Raw genomic sequence first — 23,373 nt, 5'->3', positions numbered from 1 at the left:
TCGGGATCCCATAAAATATTTTATTTAGAAACCATTTTTATGTTGGGATAAAAAGAGCAATTGACTTCGTATATCTTTTCAGAGTCCGCTAAGATTGTTAAACTATGTTAGTTATATGGGCAACTTTGTCAAGGTCAAGGGTATTACTGAAAAGAAAATATTTAACTTATTGACATATTATTATATTTAAAATAAAATAGTTGATAAAGTACCCTTTACTTCTAAATACACGAGTGAAAGCTCTCTATGATAAAGTTTATCAAAGCAGTTATATCAACGGCACCGTTAATTTACGAAGCTAATTTTTACGTAAAACTTCCAAACAATAGTTCCAACTTAGTCCACAACTCTTGTACAAAACACAGAATCCAGTTTTGCATACGAAATTCATATTTTATAGAGCATTTGCATAGAGAATGTATTTAACATTTTCTCTTCCTTAATTCTTGAATGTTATAACCTATTTACAGAAATTAATAACTAGCAAAATATTCCACCAATGCTGCCCATGCAATATCTGTAAATAAAAATTAGCTACACTTAATATTATTTTGCCTTATCCGATAATAAACCCTTGACTAGTTATACAAGAACCTATGTATAAATTATGCTCAAAATATTTTTGTAATGTAATAAAAATGTAACGCATTTTGTTTACATAATCTTAGAAATCTTTTTGCGGAAAAGTTGAAAGGCTTTTATCGGTAAAGGTTTAAGAAATGTTGCCGCGTTTATCATCTTAGCGATTGAATAGCAGCTTAACTGAATCCTTAAATAAATTATTAGATTTTAATGAAATCCGTGACGTCAATACGTGGTGGCGACATAACGAAAAATTCTTAGTTTGTAATACTATTATTTAAAAACCATTCTGTTTTACAATGGTTGCGGTGAATCAGGAATGCGTCAAATGCATATGAAATTATTTCTTTAACTTATTTTTTATTGAGTAACTATTGGCCGTCATGATCATCATTCAATATTGTTTGGCTTGTTTTTTACTGGGGAGTATTAATAATGAATATTGTGTTGAATATTAATAAGCCCTGAATTATGTTACATATATGTATATATATATAAATTTACCCTTTTCTGTCTGTGAACTCCTTTTCCCATGCGACAGTGAACGTTTCCATATATATAAGTAGAATATAAAAGTAACATACATGTTGTTATTCAGATTGTGATTCAGTCATTATCTCACATGTGTTCGTTAATGTTCCGTAGAAGTTTCTTGGTAAGCGCATTCTATTAATGTTACTTTGTATGAAAACTTGCATACTTTTCATAAAAGGTGACATAAGCGTCTGCTAGGTGGCTAAATAAATGTATAAACATAAATTGTAAGACTTAGCATAAATTTGATCGTCTTTTTCAGTTGGCAGTGAAGAAATAAGAGAAGTGGAAAGCCCAAGCGGAAATCCGAAATCAATGAGATATACTACAATATCTAGGTAAGCATGTTTTATGCTAATTCATATATTTTCCTTGTAATCACAATGACTTAAGAGGTATGGGCCATTCTCTACTAACTGGAAACTTGTCTATTGACAGTTGTCCTAACCTTTTTTTTCTAAAAAATAAAAATATAATATGTTAAGTCGATAGATAGTTATAATATATAAATATTTAAACAAGAAACCATCGTAATTTTCCCTTATTTGTCGAATTATAAGCAATTTTGTGAAAAAACGCGGCAGAGGACTGTTTTGCCACCCAGATGACTGTTTTATCTACCCAGATACCAGTTTAAGTCAATGTTTATATGAATAAAAACACAATATTAGTTATTAAATGTAATCAAATAAATTATCTTCTTTATTAAATACTGTATCACATACAGAAATATTTATATTTATTAGGAAGAAATTGCGAGTTTCGCTCTCTGAGTAACAAATTAAAATAATTATAATCAAAATTAAGCTTAGGTACTAAGAATCAGCCTTGTTTACTTATCAATGCAGACTTATTTCTCAAAAACAGGTACAGGTATATTAAAATAATAAAATATTCGTTTCCCTTTTAGGGCAATATCTGGGTCTGGCAACTTCTTTAATACTTGGTCAAAGGACACATCAGAAACATCATTTTCATCGACTCTGAACGTGTGTCCTTTGTCATCACAAATTTTTAAGAAGGTTACTGTTAGTTCGCCTTCTTCCATATCTATCCTATTAATTACTGCAGCATAACAATATTCAGTGTTTCTTACTAGAAATTTAACCAAGACGTAATCACCGATGGTGTTATTCTGTTGGTTGGATCCTGTGAGTTGTCCATGTTTTCATTTTCAGAGTCTGTGTAAATATCATCTACGTTAAGTTTTGTCTTGTTTTTGTACTGTAACGCTCCTAAATTAAAATGCTGGCACTCGTCTTCACAATTGCAACTTAAACTTTTCATTATGAGTTTAGCGCATCTTGGAGCTGATTCCAGAGGACTTCTTAATATTTCAGCCTTTATTTGATGTATTTTTAGAGTGCCATTAAAGTCTGTCTAAGTCTAAGTCTGCTGTTGTCATCATTTTCATAAAAGATTCGTACAGTTTTTATGCAATCAGATGAAATTTTGTCTTTGCGAGTCCGAAGCTTAGGTACTAAAACTGATTGACGTGCTGCCTTCTGAATTGTTTTATAAGATATAGCACTATCTTTGCTTCGCCATAACTTGTACTTGTGAATTAGTTTACCGGACAAGACTTTTCCGAAAATTTGTTTTTCTTGGCAGGTTTTTAAATTAGAGTAGTTTTCTTTCAGCTGTGTATTCAACACTTCACCGAATAGCGCCTTTTTGACTACTTATCTGCGAGTTACTGGCGAATCACACATTTTGATAAGTTTAGTGTTAGGTGTGTCTACATTTTCCTTTGTCTTAGCTTTTTCCAAACGTTCTAATCTCTTCCTATACTTCTCGGATTTGTTTTGTAATACTCGATCTTTTTGTCTTTATCCTTTATAATTTTGTCACGTTTCTTTCTCGCATTACGCTTTCTCGCATTACTTGCATCACTTCGTGGAGTGGTCATAGGACTCATAGGTAGTATTGATGGAGAGACAGAACATTGAGTAGGAGGAGAACCCTCGGTTTCGGGCGTATTTTGTCGTACAAAATTGTTTGAAATGTCTTTCAAAGCTTTTTTTTTGCGCGATAGGTAGCACAGTGCTCTCTCTACTCTTTAGTCACAGCTTTGTGTTCACGTCGACTCATATCTTTAACTAGCTTTCTTGTGCCTTTTTCCTTCTTCCTTTGGTAGTTTCGTCGTTCTTTTTCCTTCAATTGCTCTCTTTTTACAGGGTCATTTTTTAGCCGTTGATATCTTAACCTTTCAGCAATTCTTTTCTGCTCTTTTATTTCTTCTTTGGTTTTAGGTTTCTTCTTTGGTGGCATTGCGTCAATACTAAAACAATAAAATAAACTTTCAAAATTTAATTTAAAACGGTAGGGTTTAAAAACAGGTAGTTATTAGGTACATATTATTGTATATTTCAAAATCCATAATAATAGAAAACAAGACCTGAATGAGCGTGGCATGCCTTTGTAAGAAAGAAAGAAGCTATCGACAAACAGTAGGTTAGTGCATACTATAAGGAATATTAATAAAATACACGGACGTCAAATAAAACAGTTCTCTGTTACATTGAACAGTTCTCTGTGTTATAAATTTCCAGAGGACTGTTGCACAGAGGACTGTTATTTTTACGTAAAAATGTCATACCACGTATGAGTTTAATTATATAACTTCATAACACTGAGACAGCTTTAAATTATCACACTAAGCAATTTTTTGTTAAATAAATATAATTAAAACACATAAAACACCGTTAAATAGACTTACCAGAGGAATGTTCACTCAACACTACAGAGACGTGGCTACCATACTGACGCGGAGTTGTCACTGCGCAAAATGGCGGCGATTTGTTTAGCATGGCGACCGAGCAAACTTCACACTGTTAACGTTCGGTTTCAAGGGCAATGTAACCAGAATTGTCTTTAATATTTTTGTGGCGCGACATTCAAATTATGACACAGGACTGTTCAAAAAATGTCTGGACAAAATTCGAACACTAGTTTTTAGTACTAAAAAATTATCTAAAATAATAATTGTTTTTTGTTCACATGCATCAAATATTCTTTATGTTTTTATAGTGTTCAAAGATTTACTTTTTTAAATAGAACTTAGAAAAACCGAACCGACTCATACTCGATCCGGAATAAGGACATAACAGAGGACTGTTTTTAGTGGCCTTTAGACCGAATTTATGAAATGATTATGATTCTAAATATTGATTAAGCTTGACTCCTTAAGTAACAGGTTTTATATTATGTGTTTTAATAAATATAGCTATGCATTAATATAGCCAAAGTAAAAAAAAAATGCTTGGACCATGATTTTCCTGTTAGCAGAGAAAGGCCCGTATAGGAAACAAAATTATTAAAAATCATGTTGTCAAATTTCTACCTATAGTGTGTAAATTTATTTCAAATTCTGTTCTCTTCTTTTTTATTCTCTCTAACGATACATGATAGGCGGCATGCTCAAGGCATTAAGGATTTTGTCAAAGGTCGTTATAAGTTGAAATAAAATGCAATATAATCTGTTACAAAATAAATGAAATTGGTGCAATGTCAAACAATAAATGGCTTAGTGAAATTTTTCGCCTAACCTTACATAAGCAAACTAGCCGGCAAAATTAACTATAAACCCTTACCTACCCCAATATCCACTAAGGCAAATATACTATATTAGTGTGTAGTAACAATCTGGGGTATAATTTATTTTATTCCCCAATCTGTGCCAGTCATTCGGACCCTTGTCACAATCCGACACAAATTGTCATATACTAAATTAGTTTGGTAATGCCTGATATACATTTTTATGAAATTATTGTAATTTTATTATTAACTTACTCCCAAACCCAAATATGTATCCAGAATCTCAGATAGAAAACAATCTGAGATTGTGGAAGTCAAACCGTGACAGTCGATCGATCTAACTGCATCCCAATAACCAAACCCTACGAAGACAATCCATTTTTGGCAACGGATAGAATGCAATTGCTTGCCTTTATTGAGAACAGCAAGATAATTAATAATGAGACAACCAACTCTACCAACAACAAGCTGAAAAAAGATGAGTGGAATAGTACAACTGAACAATTTAACGCCTCAGTACAACTCGGCATACTACGGCGTACTATGCACATTGTTTCACGCATCAAACTGTAAAAAATTTAAGATAGGATATTAACACAGTTGAACTGTCATTTTCATACATAGGTCTATCCACAGATACCGATACGACCTACCATGGATAGCTTGTATCGACAGATGGATATTACAATCCGTCGATTGGTCATTGGCACACTTTTTACAAAATTTGGATTAAAGTGTCCATCTCAGATAATTAAAAATGGATATAAGCAGTGTAAACAATATTTAAACAGTGTGTAAGATTAACATAAAATAATGCGTTTGTAGTATTATACAACAAAAAATAGCAAAAATATGTAAAAATTAGATCAGCGACCAATTGATTTTGTCAAGGCTCTATGATTGTCCTATAAAGCAGGACATTCTTATTTTGAATATAATCCTCTAATTTGTAATATACTTGTTTACAAATGTAAATTTTCGTTCATTGAGTTTTAATATGTCACAAGGTATTTTATTGTAACATTTGACACAATACCCCATAAATGTGTAGATTAGCCAATGTTTGAACTTTGGCTAATCTGAAAGATGGTTGAGCTATTTTATCTTTATTTCACATATATCACATCTCAGCCAAATGAACTATAACTCTCCAATCTTTTACCCTACAATGTCATAATTAAACTTCGCTTACAAAGAGGAAAAACTAGCAACATTTTACATAATACGTCCCAAACAAAGAGTCATCCGAGTAATTGCGTTGTTAAAATTTAAACACGAGTAAAGTTTGTAACTCATATTATTTCCTTATGTCATTTCATCTAACAACAAGCGACCAAACATAAATTACTTTTTGTGAAATGTCTCGGTTTGAGGCGCGTCGGGAAATTTAAAGAGTTAAAACGCTGGATAAGTTACGGGTAATTGCAACAGTTTAACTGTTGCTGTTATAAAATATTATCTGAGATTAGAACCCAGAAGCAAACATACAAGATAAAAGGATTAGGAATTTTAATATTAATTAAATTTTTATTTTTCTTGATGATGAAAATTATCGGCTCAGAGTGTGGTGGTGTATTATTAATATATAATTAAATAATACATACAATTACTGGTAATATATACAATTACTGGTATATTTAATATAAAATTAAATCAAATTTCGTTTATTCATTTAAGATATAGTTTATTATTAGAGTTATTTTTACAGATGAATGATTCTGATTCTGTGCCTTATAATATTGGCAGTTATAAAAAAAACATAAATTACTTTATACTAATGAATGGTAAAGAAACACGTTAAAAATGGAATGGAGTTGGAATAACCGTGTATAGTTGGACGTATCCAGGTTTTTTTATTCCTCGAATAAATGTATGGTCCCGAAGTTAGTCGAAGTTGTGAATTGATGGCGAAAACTCAGGATTATTTACTCACGTCAAGTGATAGGCTATGTACTAAGTAAACATCACTATGTAGTGTGAAATAGTATTTATTTATATATTTTCTTTTTAATAATCCACGTTTTAATTGACTTTCTTATATTGTTGTAAGATAGAGAGTATTCCTAGTCTTTAGTTTTCTCGAGTTGTAAAGAATATAAGTTTAACAGATTTAAACAGGCTTTTGTAGCCTTATTTACTTCGTTCGTTTTGGTTATTTTACAACACTACTATTTTCCAAATTGCGTAATACATTATTTTATATGAGTAATAAAGAGTTAATACTTATTAAATAAGTATGTCCTGATCCGTACAAATCTCAAGATAGGCAACTGTTAAGGATCCTACTTCCTTATCCTATTCGCGCTGACGTTGACATTTGACACTTGACACTTGTCGTCGAAACGATACATGTCATTATTTCGGTTCGTGCGGGCGAAGTAAGCAAAACTGTCATCATATCCACTGCATCCTCTCTAATATGAATATATCATTTTGCATTTAAACCGCTTGATTAAATTTTATAATTGACTTAAACATGAACTAAAAAGATGATCAGAAATTATACACGCTTCCTATAAAATTTTATTTAATATCATATTATAATAACAATCGTAATATGCATGGTAGCACGATGAAATAATTATGTAGACATCATATTTTGTTGTGTCACTAAATCGTTGATATGATATATGGTTATACAAATGATTTATTTATAACGTACGTCGAGTAACAACAATTTTAGCGATCGTGTTAAGTATGGAAATGGGAATTCTGAGCCTCAGTCTGATAACCAAGGAATTATAATCTGCCATAAATGCTATATACCTCTCTCTCTCTAAACGTTTAGAAGATTATTCCATATACACACTACAAAACGTATCAACTCAGAGCTAGTGCAATATACGATCAATACGATGTCCCATTTGAGACTGACATAAACTAAAAACTAGTTTGGATTTAAAATTCGGTTTACACTTGCCATAATTCCTCACGTCAGTCGCACAGGGTTTAATCTCAACGAATCTCGGGAGTCGAATTTATTTTTAAAAATGTTGAAAATATCAACTCGGAATATTAACCAATCGAAACGTAGAGGCAATGTTTGAGTTTATAAGCCGTTTTAGTCTAGTGCTTCCAATATTATAAGTTCTTTAAGTTTCTAAGTTCTTTTATGTTAACGTAACTCAACCTAAGAATATCCACCATTTTTATATATTAAACTATCGTTAAGTCTGGAATCTGACCATGCACGGGCGGATATTGGCCGCCCGATACACTGCAATGTAACCACCGCAATTACTTAATGTATTAAAAAATATTTTTGATGCTATTTATATATTTCCCAGGGTACACTTCAAGGCTACATCAGAAGACGACTACGCAGACTTTACATGTGAGGCGAGACAGGAGGCATTGCATCGAGACTCGCCTATGAGGAGTACTATACAACTCAGCGTACTTTGTGAGTACCTAGCCTGAAATCCTTTTCATTACAGATATTTATATTCCTTTAACTTGTTTCACAAAACCTTATTTATTTTATTTTATTATTGTATGCAGTTCTAAATTGTCTTAAGGTCGACACCGACCGATTCACTTATTTAGAATTAACTTTTATTATGTAGGGATTAATTTATTAACTATTACTGAAAATTATATATTGGACGACTGGTTCTAATGCTGTTTATATTATTTTCAAAATTCTCAATATTTGCATATTAATGCCTTAATTTGTTTTGTAGGTACATATTACTGAATCGTCAAACTAAAAAAAAATATTAATAAAAGTCTTTATTCACGAACCATATACAAACATGGACATACTTTTAACCTTAACGATAATATACATATTAACTATGTTTATCCATCAGCAGCCCGGTGGTTAAGTTGTCTTCCAAGATAGGCCTCCCCTTGTTTTTTCCACTCGTCTCTTTCACGAGCTGTTCTTTTCCATCCTTCCGGCAGATCTGACACCAATATATAGGACGTCTTTCGTCCATTTCTCTTTTTTCGACCTCATGATATATCCAGTCCATGTTCTAAATGATTGAATGAATTTTTTTTTAAATAACTTGTCCCTCTATTTTTGTGGTGCATCTGTCACTGTCCGTATGTTTAAGATACCCTGTTGACATACTGTAATTTTCCAAACGAAATTAAATGAAATGTGTATTTAAATATTTATCGTTACACAAATTTCTGTAAATAAAATTATATCTTCCGAAAAGAATACCTTACATATTAGTTCCCAAATAGTCCAATTAGATTTGTTTCATTACTTCCAGTCGAAATTACACGTGAATACCTAAATATATCCTAGCTCTTATAAATACATGTTTGGGGCACGCAGCGTGGGGCGACCTAATTTCGTTACAAGTAACGACGCGGGAGATGTTATTTTACATTATTTTTAGTATTTCTTTTCATTGCGAAATTACCAATTGTTACATGAGTACCAATGAAAAAAATATCTCACTATTACCGTATATTTCAAAGTAACAACTTAATATTCCAGCCCGAATATTACAAGACAAAAGGAGAGGCCAAAATGTCTAAATTCAATAAGCCACGCAATCCCAAAAAAAAAACAGCCATAGATTAACTAAGATAAAAGGCAGACACGTCAAGGCAATTTGTTGCCGCCAAGTAATTGTCTCATAAAGGCACGATGAGTGAATCCACGGCTAATCCCTAATAAGTGCCGCCATTCATAACTCGCCATTTCTTATGTCCCAAGTGACACTTTCCCGTGTCCAACTCATATTTTTCTTGCAAATAAATTTAACGATTGTTCTAGTGGTTGAGATTCTGAGATGTATCGAGGAAAAACCTTGTTGATTTTAATATTGTTTTATAAAGGCCGGTGACGGAATATCGAGACTTTTCTTTGTTCATCACTTTGAGAAGCCTTCTGCCGTTTTTTTTTATATTATTAGATCGTCGTTGCGATGTTCGACGTTATGCAAAAATTTAGTTATTATAATTAAAAGAACGATAAACATTCTTTCTGTCTCTGTTTCTTGATCATTCGTTTCTTCTAATTAGCAAGGAGATCAGCCTTCTGTGCCTGACACACGTCATAAAATGTTGGCTTTATGGCGTGCCGGTTCCCTCGCGAAGCTTACGTTTAATTGTTACACGCAGAAAAAATAACGCGCGACCTAATTTGACCTTATTTAGAGTTTTAAAAAACGACTAAAAATATTTGGAAGAGACCTGGTATTGTGATGTGTTCGTGCTCTCTTTAGGGAAATATAATCCACAATTTCCATTATTCCAATTAATTTTTCTTGCCTCAAACCCGCGGCTCAATGTGCCGAGGTGATCAGAATACCAATTATGCAGACGGGATCGATCGTTTAATGGCGCATCAATAATTCATAGCTTGATGTCACTTGATTCGTTTGTTCAACACGTTTATTACGACCTACTTGCCATGTTGGTAATTAGTAAAGGAATTGTTTGTTCTATAGCTTCTATTAATATGGCCATACTTTTTATACATTTTTGAAATCTGTACGTTTTTAAAGAGGATTACTATGGCAAGTGTTCAGAGGAATTCATCGAACGTTGAGGCAGAATACGAAATTCTACCTTTATCAATTCGACGTCCGTCGTTTCATGACTGAGCATTTTTTAACCCAGTTCTCCCGGGGCACCACTGTGTTAAACCAGCTGCCCACTGAAGCATTTCCAAACAAATTTGACATAAGGTCTTTCAAGAAAACACCGTACCAATTTTAAAAAGGCTGCCAACACACCTTAAGACATTAGTTCCCATGGGCGGCGGTATCACTTTACATCAGATGAGCCTCCTACTCGTTTACCTCTCCTACTTCCTCGTCGTTTCGTTCCCACTATACAAAAAAAACTAGAAACCTGGAAAATTGCATTTATTATGTCGTCGAAGTCTATTACAGAAAATATTTAGAACTGGCCAGTTACAAACATTGCTAATAAAAACTTTTTTGAATTTCAATTTTACAAATTTTTCTTACATTGATATGATAATTACACGTGGAGACGATGTACGTCGAATAAAATAACTTTCTATAGTAAATAAAAAAGGGGCATGGTGTATGTCATGAATAAGTAGTAAAAGTAATTAACAGTTTTTGTATTTGAAATCTTCGAAACTATTTCAGGTACAAAACAAAGTACAGTGGGGGATAATTAATAATTCATAGGCGAGTGGAGAGTGGGGGGACTCGCAAAATATACTTTGCAATTCCAAATTTGTTTGGACAGGCGTCGACAGCCCGAAATGTTCTATATTCCCTGTTATAAATATTTATATGTGCACGTCGGACCTAAGTTTTACATTTAATTTTGATTTTATATAAGGTGAGTTAAGACCTTAACGTACAGAGGTTTTATGGGACCTTATCATAGACATAACATTTATTACTAACCAAACATACAAAATAACAATAATAATCAAAGGAAAAGAAATGATTAAGTAATAATAATTAAAAAATGATAAATAGAAAAACCAATATAAAAATATGTTCTCTGTGGCAGAGTATCCTTAATGCTAGCAGCATTTCCTCGCAGTATTGCTTACTTATTCATTGAGCGAGGAAATCAACACCTAACTAACTAACTAGCACCAGGCTAACTTAAATTAGCACCGGCCCAAAAGTCTCTAACTACACTGGGAACATAATCAAAGCTGGAGGAAAGTATAATATTTGAGCATTTTTTGATTTTAATTGTAATGGGAAATGCGGCAACGAAAGTGACCCGCGCATCCGATGTCCCTTTTAATAGATTGAGTGTAAAATTGCACCGTTTGCATAGCATGTAGTTATTTTTAGTGTCGCCGCGGTTAATAGGCCATTATACGGAGATATACAGCGTGTATCACGGAGGGTGCTAAATTCCATCAGCCTGTATAATTACGTTGCTGTTTTCTTTCCCCTATGCTCGGGTTACGTAGGGATGTGCTGTTGTCGATAGAAACAAGACGATAAAACCAGTTTTCAATTATGTGTCCTCGTAATTTTTAAGTGTTTCAAAATTTTTACAAAATAAATTAAATTAGTTCATTAAATTGACGCAGTTTATGTATTTATTATACAATCACGTAACTATAGCTATCTCTTATATATGTATATGTTAATTATCGATAGAAATTAAATCCCTCAATCACTATCTCATTGATAAAAGTGGAATGAAAAAATAAAAGCAAAAATGTAACACAATGAAGTGTCGTATTAACTTTGAATGCCGCGGGGGTGGTTTTATGTCACAATTATATTCACACAAAACTAGGTCCTGTCTGACTTTGTCATATACTTTCGCATGATATGTATAAATATTATATTGAGTATGCGATCGTTGTTTTATTTCTTTGCTTATAAAGAAGATATATATAAAAGAGCTCAACGACTTTAGCGTGCGACTCTCATCCCTGAAGTCATAGGTTCGATTTCTAGCTGTGCACCAGTAGAGTTTCTTACTTTATGTGCATTTAATATTCGCTCGATCGGCGAAGGAAAACATCGCGAGGAAACCGGCTTGCCTTAGACCCAAAAAGTCGGTGTGTGTCAAGCACAGGAGGTCGATTACCTGCTTGCCTACTTGATTGACAAATGATTATGAAACAGATACAGAAATCTAAGGCCCAGATCTAAAAAAGGTTGCGCCAAGGTTTATTTTTATCTCGATATATTCTTATATATTGCTTTTAATAATACACAATACACACAGGTATCAATCCAGTCCTATTTCCATAGCTTTACAATATGCCCACGCAAGAATATATTCTTTTCAATTATTGACCAACGAATCCCTTTGAAGGAGTAACAATATTAAAAAGATTTTTCTTGGACAATAAACAGCTGGAACAAAAGATATCTTCATTTGTTTCCGCGGAGTATTTGCAGCGCAGATTTAGATGTATTTAAACAAGATAGTCCCTAATCTAAAAAATACAAGCTGGCTGATTTTCGCATCCTTGTTGTTTCGTTTACTTTAAACGTAGTAGGTTATTGAGGGATTTTTAATTGTAGTTAAATTTATTTAAAATAAGAGATAATTGTATAATCTATAGTATATAATACTCGTAACTAACAACACGCTCGAACAGCTTGCTAATTCGAGTCACTCAATTACACGGTAGTGTAAAGAATGCACTTACTGCTTTAGGGGAAAGACACAAATCAGTGATTTAGTAAAATAGGAAGTCTGTATTTAGATGAAGCACCGATACTTAAGTAGTTACGCGCCTGTCGCTTTTCGTAAATACAATTGATACGAAAAAGACGGGAGAAGAGAAAAGTGTGAAAAAATAACTGTTTATCTAAAACGGATTTAAGTATTTTTATGGTTAACATATTTGATTAGTTATTAAGTCAGACAAGGATATTGTTTACTCCTCTTTATTTATAAACAAACAATAAAGCTTTAATATCTAGAATTTTTCTTTGCATAAATATAAGAAGAAAATTCAAGTAATATCGTATCGCTCATATAAGAGCTTGCCCTCCTCATATAAATTCATTATCTTAGAGCTTTGGGTTTATTATAGTGTTACTCACAGATGCCAAGACTTAGTTGTAATAATGCAATCTGCATTTGAGGAAGGCAATATTACACGACGGTGTGACATGAGTCGCGCAATGAGGGCTTAATTACAAACATAAACACCAAAACTCGCCTTAGAATTCTGTAAAATTATTCCGTGTACATTCTAAAGTTTTAAACAGTCCTTTGTTCGTTCCGGTGTGATATAAATATATTTTTGAAGTCATACTTGTTTTGGTGCGTTTGGGAAAAATGATGAGAGTAAATTTTTACGTCACAAAAACCGTACTTGTCAAAAAAATAGCTTTTTTGATATTAAATAGTTCAACTTTATTTAACTAGTATATAATGCATTTTTCTACAAACGTGGAATAAAACGAAAGAAAAAAATTTTCATATTTGTTTATCTTGTTACGCCAAAGAAATGTAATTTATTTTAATATTTATTTATTTATTTTATACACACAAATTTTTTCGTTATTAGTTCCGTGACGACTTACATTTAACTTTTCCGGGAATTATACCTAAAACCAGATGCAGCAACTCAACCGCTATTTTCGCAATGTCCGTCCGCTCCTTAACGTTGCGAAGCTTTTTTTTCTACTGCCAACAAACCTTATTTGAAGGAGGTGGCAGTGCTATTGGCGCAACACGTGGCCCAAGTACGCCACTTTCCGTTGCAGTTTGTAGATCAGATCTACAAAGACACGTTTGTGACCCTCAGTATATATATCCTACAAATCGCAGAAACTAATAATTTCTAGTTTTATAAAATCTCTAGCCCTAAAGAAAACTATATTAAAATTCTAAAACAGACTATTAAGAATCTATTAACATCTAAATGGCCATCATCTTGTACATTCGCGCGGAAAAGTGTTGTGACATCGCTGTAAATAAGGTTTTTCTTTGAGAAAAATGAGTCGACCTTTTAAATTAAATAAGCAATTTGAAAAATTAAACCCTCCCGTTTAGGGTTCAGTGAGAAATGAGATCAGAGGAGCGCCAAGAACAAGTATTAATAACTTCTACTTGTTAAAGAAAGTACTTAGGTATTTGTTGAAAAAGCGCAGGTCTTAAGAAACTTCAGAGATATATCTAGTACTCACTCTAGCGACTTGTCTCTGCTTTGGCTGAATATTTATTTGTACAAACATTCAAGAACGATATGTTAATACTTATATCATAATAAGTCTTTATGATATTCGTATGGACTTATGTATGAGGTATAAATTAGTTTATTAAGATATAGATATAATTGTCTATTCTATAATGAAGGAAATATCTGATACTGATGAGATCATAATACAAATAGTACATTCGTTTGTTCGATTCAGACTGTCAGTACGTCTGATGCCCCGCGCTATGCGGATGCATTCACTATAATCTTCAGCATACAATATAAACAAAATAAATTCGGGACAAACATTAATGATTAAGAATTAAAAAAAAATATTTACTAAATCTCTCTACTATACAAACATTACCTGTCCATATCGTATTCCTAACTTTCTGAAACTGATGTAAAATTGTCGTGATTCATGTGCACTTTTTCCTGTGTCCTTTTTTTTAAATTTGCCCTTATCTCTGTTTACATATGTTTTAGTTGTAAGCTATTAGTCTTAATAACTATACGTTTTAAGTATGTTTACACTTCTTACTTACCTCTTTTAATCTTCTTTTCTCACAGTGGTTGCCTGGAAGAAATCGCACGTAAGCGATAAAGCCACCAGTTGCCCTACTTTTCACTTAATTATGTCAATTATATTATATTTCTGTATGCAACTAAGTGATAATAAATAAACAAAAGTTTGAGTATTACAAAATTATTAATCATTCTATTAAGTGTAAAAGTATAGAAGAACATTTATTTCAATGCTTAGTACATTATCCAAGTTTCTCGAAATTGCAAGTCTTCAACAAAAACGAAAATTTTTTTTTCGTTTTTTCAGTTCACGCTTAGCCGTTTCCAGTATTTACAATGTCCCTTTGATGCTCAAAGGAAAGATTTGTTTAACCTCTGAGGCTTCATTCTAATGAGTTTTTGATATTTTTCCATTCTTTCCCTTCGAATTGTATTTTTACAGATAATATGTTAGATATTGAGGGATTTCTGGATTCTTTTATTACTTTGACCGCTCAAACTACCCACTTTCAAAAAAGTTAACATTTATGTATAAAAGTTAAGTTTATTAATAATTTTAAGCACCTTCTCCTTTTCGTAGTGTAAAGCCAAACAAATAAATCATGTATCTTGTAAGAATATAAATGGTTCAACTACACCACAACATTGCTGTGCCTAATCAAGGTCCTTATTGTAATAAATTATCACGTGTCACGTGTTAAATACATAACATAAGGAATGCAATAAATATTTGAGCTTGAGTAAAATTAAATAGTGGAAATTTTTACTGTTTCGTGTCAAGAATAAACTTTATGATGATATTATAAACAAAGGCATTACCTAAGGGCTTGTAAGAGGTCGCTGAATAGCTATAAGGCCACCCATTGCACTGTTTTTTTATAGTGTGGAAATTAAATTAAATCCGCAAATAAGTGTGATTAAATAAATATACCTCTGATTGTTCCAGATCCTCCTGGCGCCCCCTATATAGAAGGCTACGCAGAAGGCGAGACTGTTAGACGAGGTCAAAGCTTGGAGCTGGTTTGCAGAAGTCGGGGTGGTAACCCACCAGCTCAGCTCATCTGGTATAAAAATGGCGAACAAATCAGAATGGCTTACAGGTGGGTCTAATAACTATTAATTATATGTGCGATCGTTATTTAAAAAAATACAGAAAAAAGTTAAATATTGTTATAATAATACTTTTAATTCAGCATACGTTAATTGGTATTTATCAATTATTTATTTCGTAATCGTACAGCTCACAAATATATACACTAAAAATAAAGCCAAACAAGACATAATAATGTACCTAATAAGAATTACACAGAGGACAAAATTATTCAATACATTCTTGTATTGTGTGTGTAAAAGTGAGGGTAGACGTTTTTGTTTAAGTATTTTGAAAATCCATTTTAAATCTTGTTAGTATTTACTTGTTTAAATGTTAGTAATAATATGTTCGTCATCTGAGGATATGGAACCCTCTTGGATAAAGGCTTCCCACACTCCAACACTTTCCAGATAACTCCACCTTTGCCGATAGTCTGCCTGTCTTTTCCTGCTGTCTATATCACGTCATCAGCCTACCTTCTTTTCGGCCTACCCAATTTTCTCCTGGGTCATCCCTTCCATGGTGTTGTCTTAATTTACCAATAAATCCTATTTCAATAAATGTTATATAATACATTTTCATATTCGAATATCGTCTGCAAAACTAACGTAAAAGGGTAAACCAATGCAGCGTCAATTACAACACGAATCGAACCGCAATTACAAAAACTCAAATTAAAAGTCAAAAACAGATCTATCGCCGTAGAATACCCTATCAAAACTTCTCCGTTTTTGCTTATAACGAATAAAAACCCCCGTTGTACCCCTCTTAACCCCCTAACCCCTCCCAGACGTTTCGGGGATCGTATTAAGCTGAGAACAGATAGGGCGTATGTCTCCATGATTTATGTAGTAGGAATAATGATGTGCTGTGGTTGTCGATGTCCCTTCTTCAAATTTATGAAGTTACATGAAAGTATAAATTCTTCAAAATTTACACATTTCTTTCAAGCAAAACATTATTTTAATTGCTGCTAAAATTTGTTAAGACCTGAAAGATAAAGACTTAAATTATGAGACGTTATATAAAAATCTGGTATGTTTTATTTGAATTGAAACAAACCATCAAAATATATAATTACTTATAATCAATTACGTATAATTAAGTTAGGGAGAAGAACGCTTGATAAGTTAAAGACTAATTTAAGACGTTAAATTTAACCTAAACTAAAACTTAACTTTTTACACTTTTAATTTAACTTGTGAATATTTTTTGGTTTTGTTAAGGCTAACATACTTTTTAGTTTCCGGTAATAGACAAAGTAACCACTTACTCGACTACTCTGAGTACCACTGTATATTATAATGAAAATTCAGTACGTCCAAAATACCTCTGAATATTTAACGTTTAATTTGGCATAAGAAAAGGTATCACATATTAAAACTAATATAGTTTAATTAACTATTATTGGTCTCTTGGGTACGACCTTAATTAATGAAAGTTACACCGGTCAATAACCGTTCATTAATTAATATATTTTATTAAAATATCGCTAAATACAGTATTTTATATTAATTTTATAAATCAACGCTAGACTTTTGATAATTGGGCACAATTACGTTTATATTTTCTTGACGTTTGCTTAATTGAAAAATTCTCTTATTTCAATTTCGTTTTGCAAAAAGAAATGAGAATTAATATTTAGGATTAAATTGTCTGTAGATAATTTTACATAATTGATTTTTTTATACTGTAACTGTTTAAAATATTTGTAAGTCAGTGGCGTTACTTTAATAATAATTGCTTTAATCTGTTAACAATGCTCATCCTAGCATGAAAGCATGATTATTACATCTGGCGATGAGCTTCGTGGAACCTAATCCCAAGTTTAAAATTTTCGTGTTTGTGATAAATATAAACGTATAATTATTAGTACATTTACAAAACTATTAGTATATTTCGTTCAGAAATAAGGCTAGGATAGGTTGATATGAAGATAATATTAATAAATTAAATGAGTTTTTTTCGTCCATATCTAATACTTATTGAGAAAAAGTCGGATTTTGATAAAAGCTTTCAATATATTTTGGCAAAAGGCAATGCTTATCGATAAAGGCGACATGACTATCGATAAAAAATTTGTTTATGGACATCACTTATGAAATTGTATTAAGATCTGCATAACGGCACCGGAAGCTGATTTATGCGATAAATGCATATCTGATAGTGATGTACTATATTTTATTTAAATTCTTTTTTCCATTCATTAAAATCATCACTTTTGTTTCATCTGTACTATTTGTTAAAAATACCTGCTACAAATTCTAATGACCAATTATACTTTGTAAATAAATAAAATAAATAGATTATACCATCCTGTACGGTAGGTTACTTCCGCGTTCTAGGAAAAGCCTAGCCCCATATAACGCATAATGCACAAATGGTGCCCATTAAGCTTTTCTTGTTAAAAGGGATTCTGGAAAAACTATGTTATGCACATAATATACGCGTACAAATCATTATAATATCATATATATCATAGTACAGAATTATAACGTTTGAAATCGCAGCGTTATAGGAGGGAATTACCATGTTATACCATGAAACTGCCGTCTTTTAAAGTTTATTAAATTAAATTCTAAACATTTTTATAAACATATTCTAAAGAATTTTGCTACAAGTGCGCATGTGCCATGCTTATTTTACTTGCTCGGTTATTGACGAATTGACGTCGAAGATCTGCCCGAAGTAAGATGGTCAAATCGGAGTAGGCAATAGATTATAAAAGAAGTTGCAACACATGCGCATGGGCAATTCCTTTTTATGTTTACCTTTGAAGTTATACAGTTTATGTAAAGTCATTGAAGTGAAAGAAGTGAATCATTATTGAAGTGTTTGAAAAAATAGGTTGATTTAATTTCCAACCCTAAGGGTTGGAAATTAAATCAACCTATTTTTTTACGTTTTATAAGAGTTTTACTGTAAAGCTTGTATTCTGATTTAAAATAAATGATTAATAGACCCGATCTACAATACAAGGCTTATAAAATCTAGGAGTGTATAAAAACTTTGCATTTAGCTAATTAACGCAAGCATTATACGAAAGCTTGACCCTAATTAAAAATAAAGCAACCCATTCACCGCTCCATCTTAAATCATATCATTACCAGCGATCGCAATTCAAATAGCGAACTCAAACAATTTCTTCAACCCCTTTCAATTCGAATTTCAAACAAATCGAGCGTACAATAACGAGTCGATTGCGTCCGGAATAGTTTAATCGATAATCGATAAGCGATAGTACAACACTAGACGGAGAATGGTAACAATAATATTATATTGTTCACCTGCTTTCGTTATAAGTTATGATAAAAAACAAAGGATAGAATTGGTATTCGGAGGAAGAATTTGATTTACGGAGATATATTGCAGGTTGTTGAACTTTTCATTGTCAACTATTTGATTTATTTGAACAAATGTGTAAATGTTATTTCGATATTTTTCTTCTCTTTATCATTTTAAACGGATGAGAAATTATTGTTAATTAAGATTCAAGTACGACCGATCCCGATGGGCCGGTGATCTCCAAAACCAGACAGATCTTTTTACCAAATTCAGCAAAGGGTCTCTGAAATTGTCAATTTCCGACGTTTCACTGATCGGCTTGATTCTCTCTCTCTACGCAGAAACATTGCGTCTTTATGTGTGTTCTACAAAGTGTGCTATGGAGAGTGTTCTGAAGAGTGTGAGTTGATCTCTCCTGCCCCGTTTCTACAACGTACGAGCCGTATCAATTCGACTCTCGGTGAGGGTATCCTCCGTGTCATGGCACGGTATAGTGATTCTGGTTACATATAATTAATCCCTGTCGTGTCTGTCCATAACTCCATATGATCGCTAAAAATGTTACTAAAGGAAAGAGAAGTTACATAATTAATTTTGCTTTTTTGTAAATAATTATTTCATATAATGTTGTTGACAGAAAAAAATTGCTAGTAATATATATATCTATAAAGCCTTGTAACTTCATATAACTTCATAAAAACTAGAAAGAAATTTCCAGAAATAGTTTCCATTTTGCGGATATGTGTATGGTTGGAGCTTTGCCTGTTTCGCAGAAAAACAGCTCGTTTGTATTGTCAGCTGATAAAGGCTCAAATAAATGTCATCATAGAGAAAATAGATTTCGGCATAAATCTAGACAGAGGGATTGCCGATCCCAATATTGGGTTAAAGGGATAAATAATGCTCTCCGACGCAAAGGGGAAACTTTCGCAAATCCGAGCCAATAATAACGTTATTCGGGACCGTGACACTGAATGACAGCTGTCATGTGCGCTGTAAACGGGTGGAACGTGGCGTTTTTCCTCTTGTACCATTCGTAATTACAATACTTGTTGTTATATACATTATTATGTCTAGTAAAGCAACGAAAGTAATGTTAATACATAAACATAATTGTTTCTTATTCCGCTCATCATATTATGTTATGTTCTTTTGGTGCCTCACATTACTGGAGAATTTTACCTATTTTAATTAATTTACAGTGGGTAGCGGTCTTTGCAATGTTATGCACATGTGTTTTCCACATTGCAACTCGTTAGAGACCTTCTGAGAGATACAGTTTTTTTTATATATGTAATAGGAGGGCCTGCGGGACGCCCAAAAAGGCAGTCGTCGCAACTCATAGACACCTATTTTTAGTGGGTGCGTATCCCGGCCTTTAAGGGAGGAGTACGCTCGAATTTTGAATTGTTGGAGGTTGTATCTCTCAGGGAAACCTTGTGAAACGGACTGTGGAAGATTTTCAGCCCAATGTGACAAACAGTGACAAACGGTGACAAACAGTACTTTGTAATACATTTAAAGTTATTAAACAAGGACTTATATATTCTTATAAATTAGTATATTATTACTTCATCATTTTGTATTTAAGGTTACTTAGCCAAAGTTTTGGAGTCTCGATACCCCGAGAACCGTTCATTTCCGACCCCAATTATTAACTATGGGAATTAATATGTTTCGAATTTCCTAATTTAAGTGACCCTATATCACTGATCATTACTATACTTTACTAATTTTACATTAATTTTATTTAGGGCGTGTTTCACAATGTATGGATAAAGTGTCAAATAGCTATGCAACACATAAATTATTCGAAAGATAAAAGTTACAAATAAGATACTTCGAATTTCATGACGTATAGCGCTATCTGACAGTCGTGAAACGCAAAAATACTATTTATCCTACCAATAAGTAATAAATAGCTTATTTGGAACTTATCCGGACATTGTGAAACAGGCCCTTAATGATATCCTATATATCTGGGTAATTGAAGATGCGTTACTCAAAGTTGTACATTTTCATTTTAAATTTTTTTTAAAAACACCCGAAATTGGGAAAGTACCTACGTAAACCACTTATCTAGAGACGACCAATATGACCACTATGCTTGTGATTAGTCAAATAACTAATGTAATTAATGGATGAATTTTTGCTTCTGTAAGAAAAATATTAGCCACAATTCCCATTATCTGTCAGTCCGTGAAAAACGAAAGAATATTATAAAGATATCGAACCGAGGAAATTAGAATGACCCGTAGGAAAATTTATTCGGCGGGGAGCGACTTTTATTACTTTTCGTATTAGTCTAAGATCCCACAGTCTGAGTTCCAATATATCAATATACGTTTATATTATTAGGATTTGTTTAAATTGTATTCCGAAGAAAAACTTTTTAAACAAAAAAAATTAATTGAAAATGGATTGAATACTGAAATTTGCAAATGTTTAATGGCTCTTAAAGATTTTGCATCAAGGATCATTTACATGAACAAATACAAATTAATTGTTAACGTAATGCTAAAGGAACAAAAATATTGTTTCATATGAGAAATTAATTAATTTATGAATTGCATTTGCACGTGAAAATCGGATTATTTATTTTCTAAAGCTTAAATGATATGCTAGTATGGAGAAAGTTAGTTATTTTTTATAATTTAAATAAAGTCTACATACTACCTTACCAAGGGGTTATGAGCCAGGTAGATTACCTAAACGTGTTTAAATTAGTGTAAAATAATGACTAATCTAAAGAAGCACTGGGCGTAGTGGCAGGTTTGATCTTTGGTGAGCTTATTAAAACTTTACTCGTTCTCTCTACGAACGTATGTTTACTCTTATATACAATATGTATATAGAATATGGATAAATTGCATTTTGATTAAAATCAACGATGTCTGATCTCGTACTATATAACTCGGTTTTATTACGTTTTTTATAAATTACTTTTATTGCATAATAAATTTCTCGTTCGCGCGGATATTGATGGTGTTTTCGTGATTTTTCCTCCTAACAAGATGTTTATGGTTGTCGATTTTCCACGGGTCAACCCTATTAAATGTGATATAAGATACTAACGGAAACTTTTGTGTCTCTCTAAACTTGGGAAATTCACTGTAAAGAGTAGCGGCCTTATTATAGCGGATTCAAGATAGTATTGCCTTCTTTTTATCTTTATATATATAATTCTACTGTACGTGTGCATGTCACTGAACTCCTCTTAAATGTCTGGACTGATTAGAATGATTTTTTTCGTCAACGCACGGTGGGCGTTCTGGATGGTTTAGATTATCAAATCAGATCGCCAGATGGTGCTTTAGCCGGTAACTAGGTTACTCATCTATATACAGTAAATAAACAGCTGGTATATCAATATTCTGTTAATATAAATCTTTTGTACATGTGTTCGTAAGTTAACTTGTAAACGACTTGATAAGATCTGATGAAATTTTTGTGTGTTCTTGTAGGGTCGAGAATGAGTTACATTATTAGATGTTTTTTGTAGATGTGTGTACAGGACAGCGTCTGCCAGATGCATTAGTACGGTAATAACATCGTAACCATGGTAACGGTATAAGTTTTTATTTACACCTTAGACTTACTACATATAGTATAGCACTGCACGCGCAAAGATATGTGATCTTAAGTAGCTTATCACTATCACCTAAATATCTTACTGGCTGGTTTGCCAGTTTTTTTTAACATATATCCATCATTCTTATTCTGTGATTAATAAATTTACGTACTTAGCACCGGTATTAATTATACGGTCAGTACCCATTCTCAACTTCTATATAGAAAGTTTGTAGATGTAGTAGGTATGTCAATGTCTATGTGAGAGAACAAGTTAGCGATATCTTGAATCTTAAAATTCATATCCTTAAAAGAAAATTCAAATATAGTGTTAAATGTTCGACAGGAAGCTCGTAAAAATGTCGTCGGTCCATTGTCGATATCGATAATCGATATGGCACCAGTGATGTATTCTGGCGGACAATTTTATCAAAGCCAATGCAACGTTTATTTGGGATAGTTTTAACTACCGGCAAAACGAATTTTCAATCTCTGTAGTGTATTGCAATTTTGCGATTGCATTGTATGTCTTTGAGTATAACATATATAAATAATTACTTATTTGTCACAAAGATGTTTTATTTTTTCATTATTTTCTATAAATTATCTTTGCTTTGCTAAATGAAACAGTGGAAGAGAAAACAATACTTTTCATGGTCTT

The 23,373-nt window shown here is 32.5% G+C and overlaps 1 protein-coding gene across 3 annotated transcripts in view; it reads left to right on the top strand.

The window, feature by feature from the left end:
* LOC110992811 (nephrin) overlaps positions 1-23,373 on the top strand; it is a 146,272-nt gene that overhangs the window by 80,993 nt on the left and 41,906 nt on the right. For all 3 annotated transcript variants that reach the window (XM_045629373.1, XM_045629372.1, XM_045629374.1), the window contains exons 6-8: positions 1,379-1,454; positions 7,941-8,056; positions 15,711-15,864. In XM_045629373.1, coding sequence (XP_045485329.1) covers positions 1,379-1,454; positions 7,941-8,056; positions 15,711-15,864 — 346 coding nt within the window. The remainder of the gene's footprint in view (positions 1-1,378; positions 1,455-7,940; positions 8,057-15,710; positions 15,865-23,373) is intronic.

Source organism: Pieris rapae, chromosome 9 (assembly GCF_905147795.1).
Source record: "Pieris rapae chromosome 9, ilPieRapa1.1, whole genome shotgun sequence".
NCBI lineage: Eukaryota > Metazoa > Arthropoda > Insecta > Lepidoptera > Pieridae > Pieris > Pieris rapae.
This window is presented reverse-complemented; position numbering and strand designations above follow the sequence as displayed.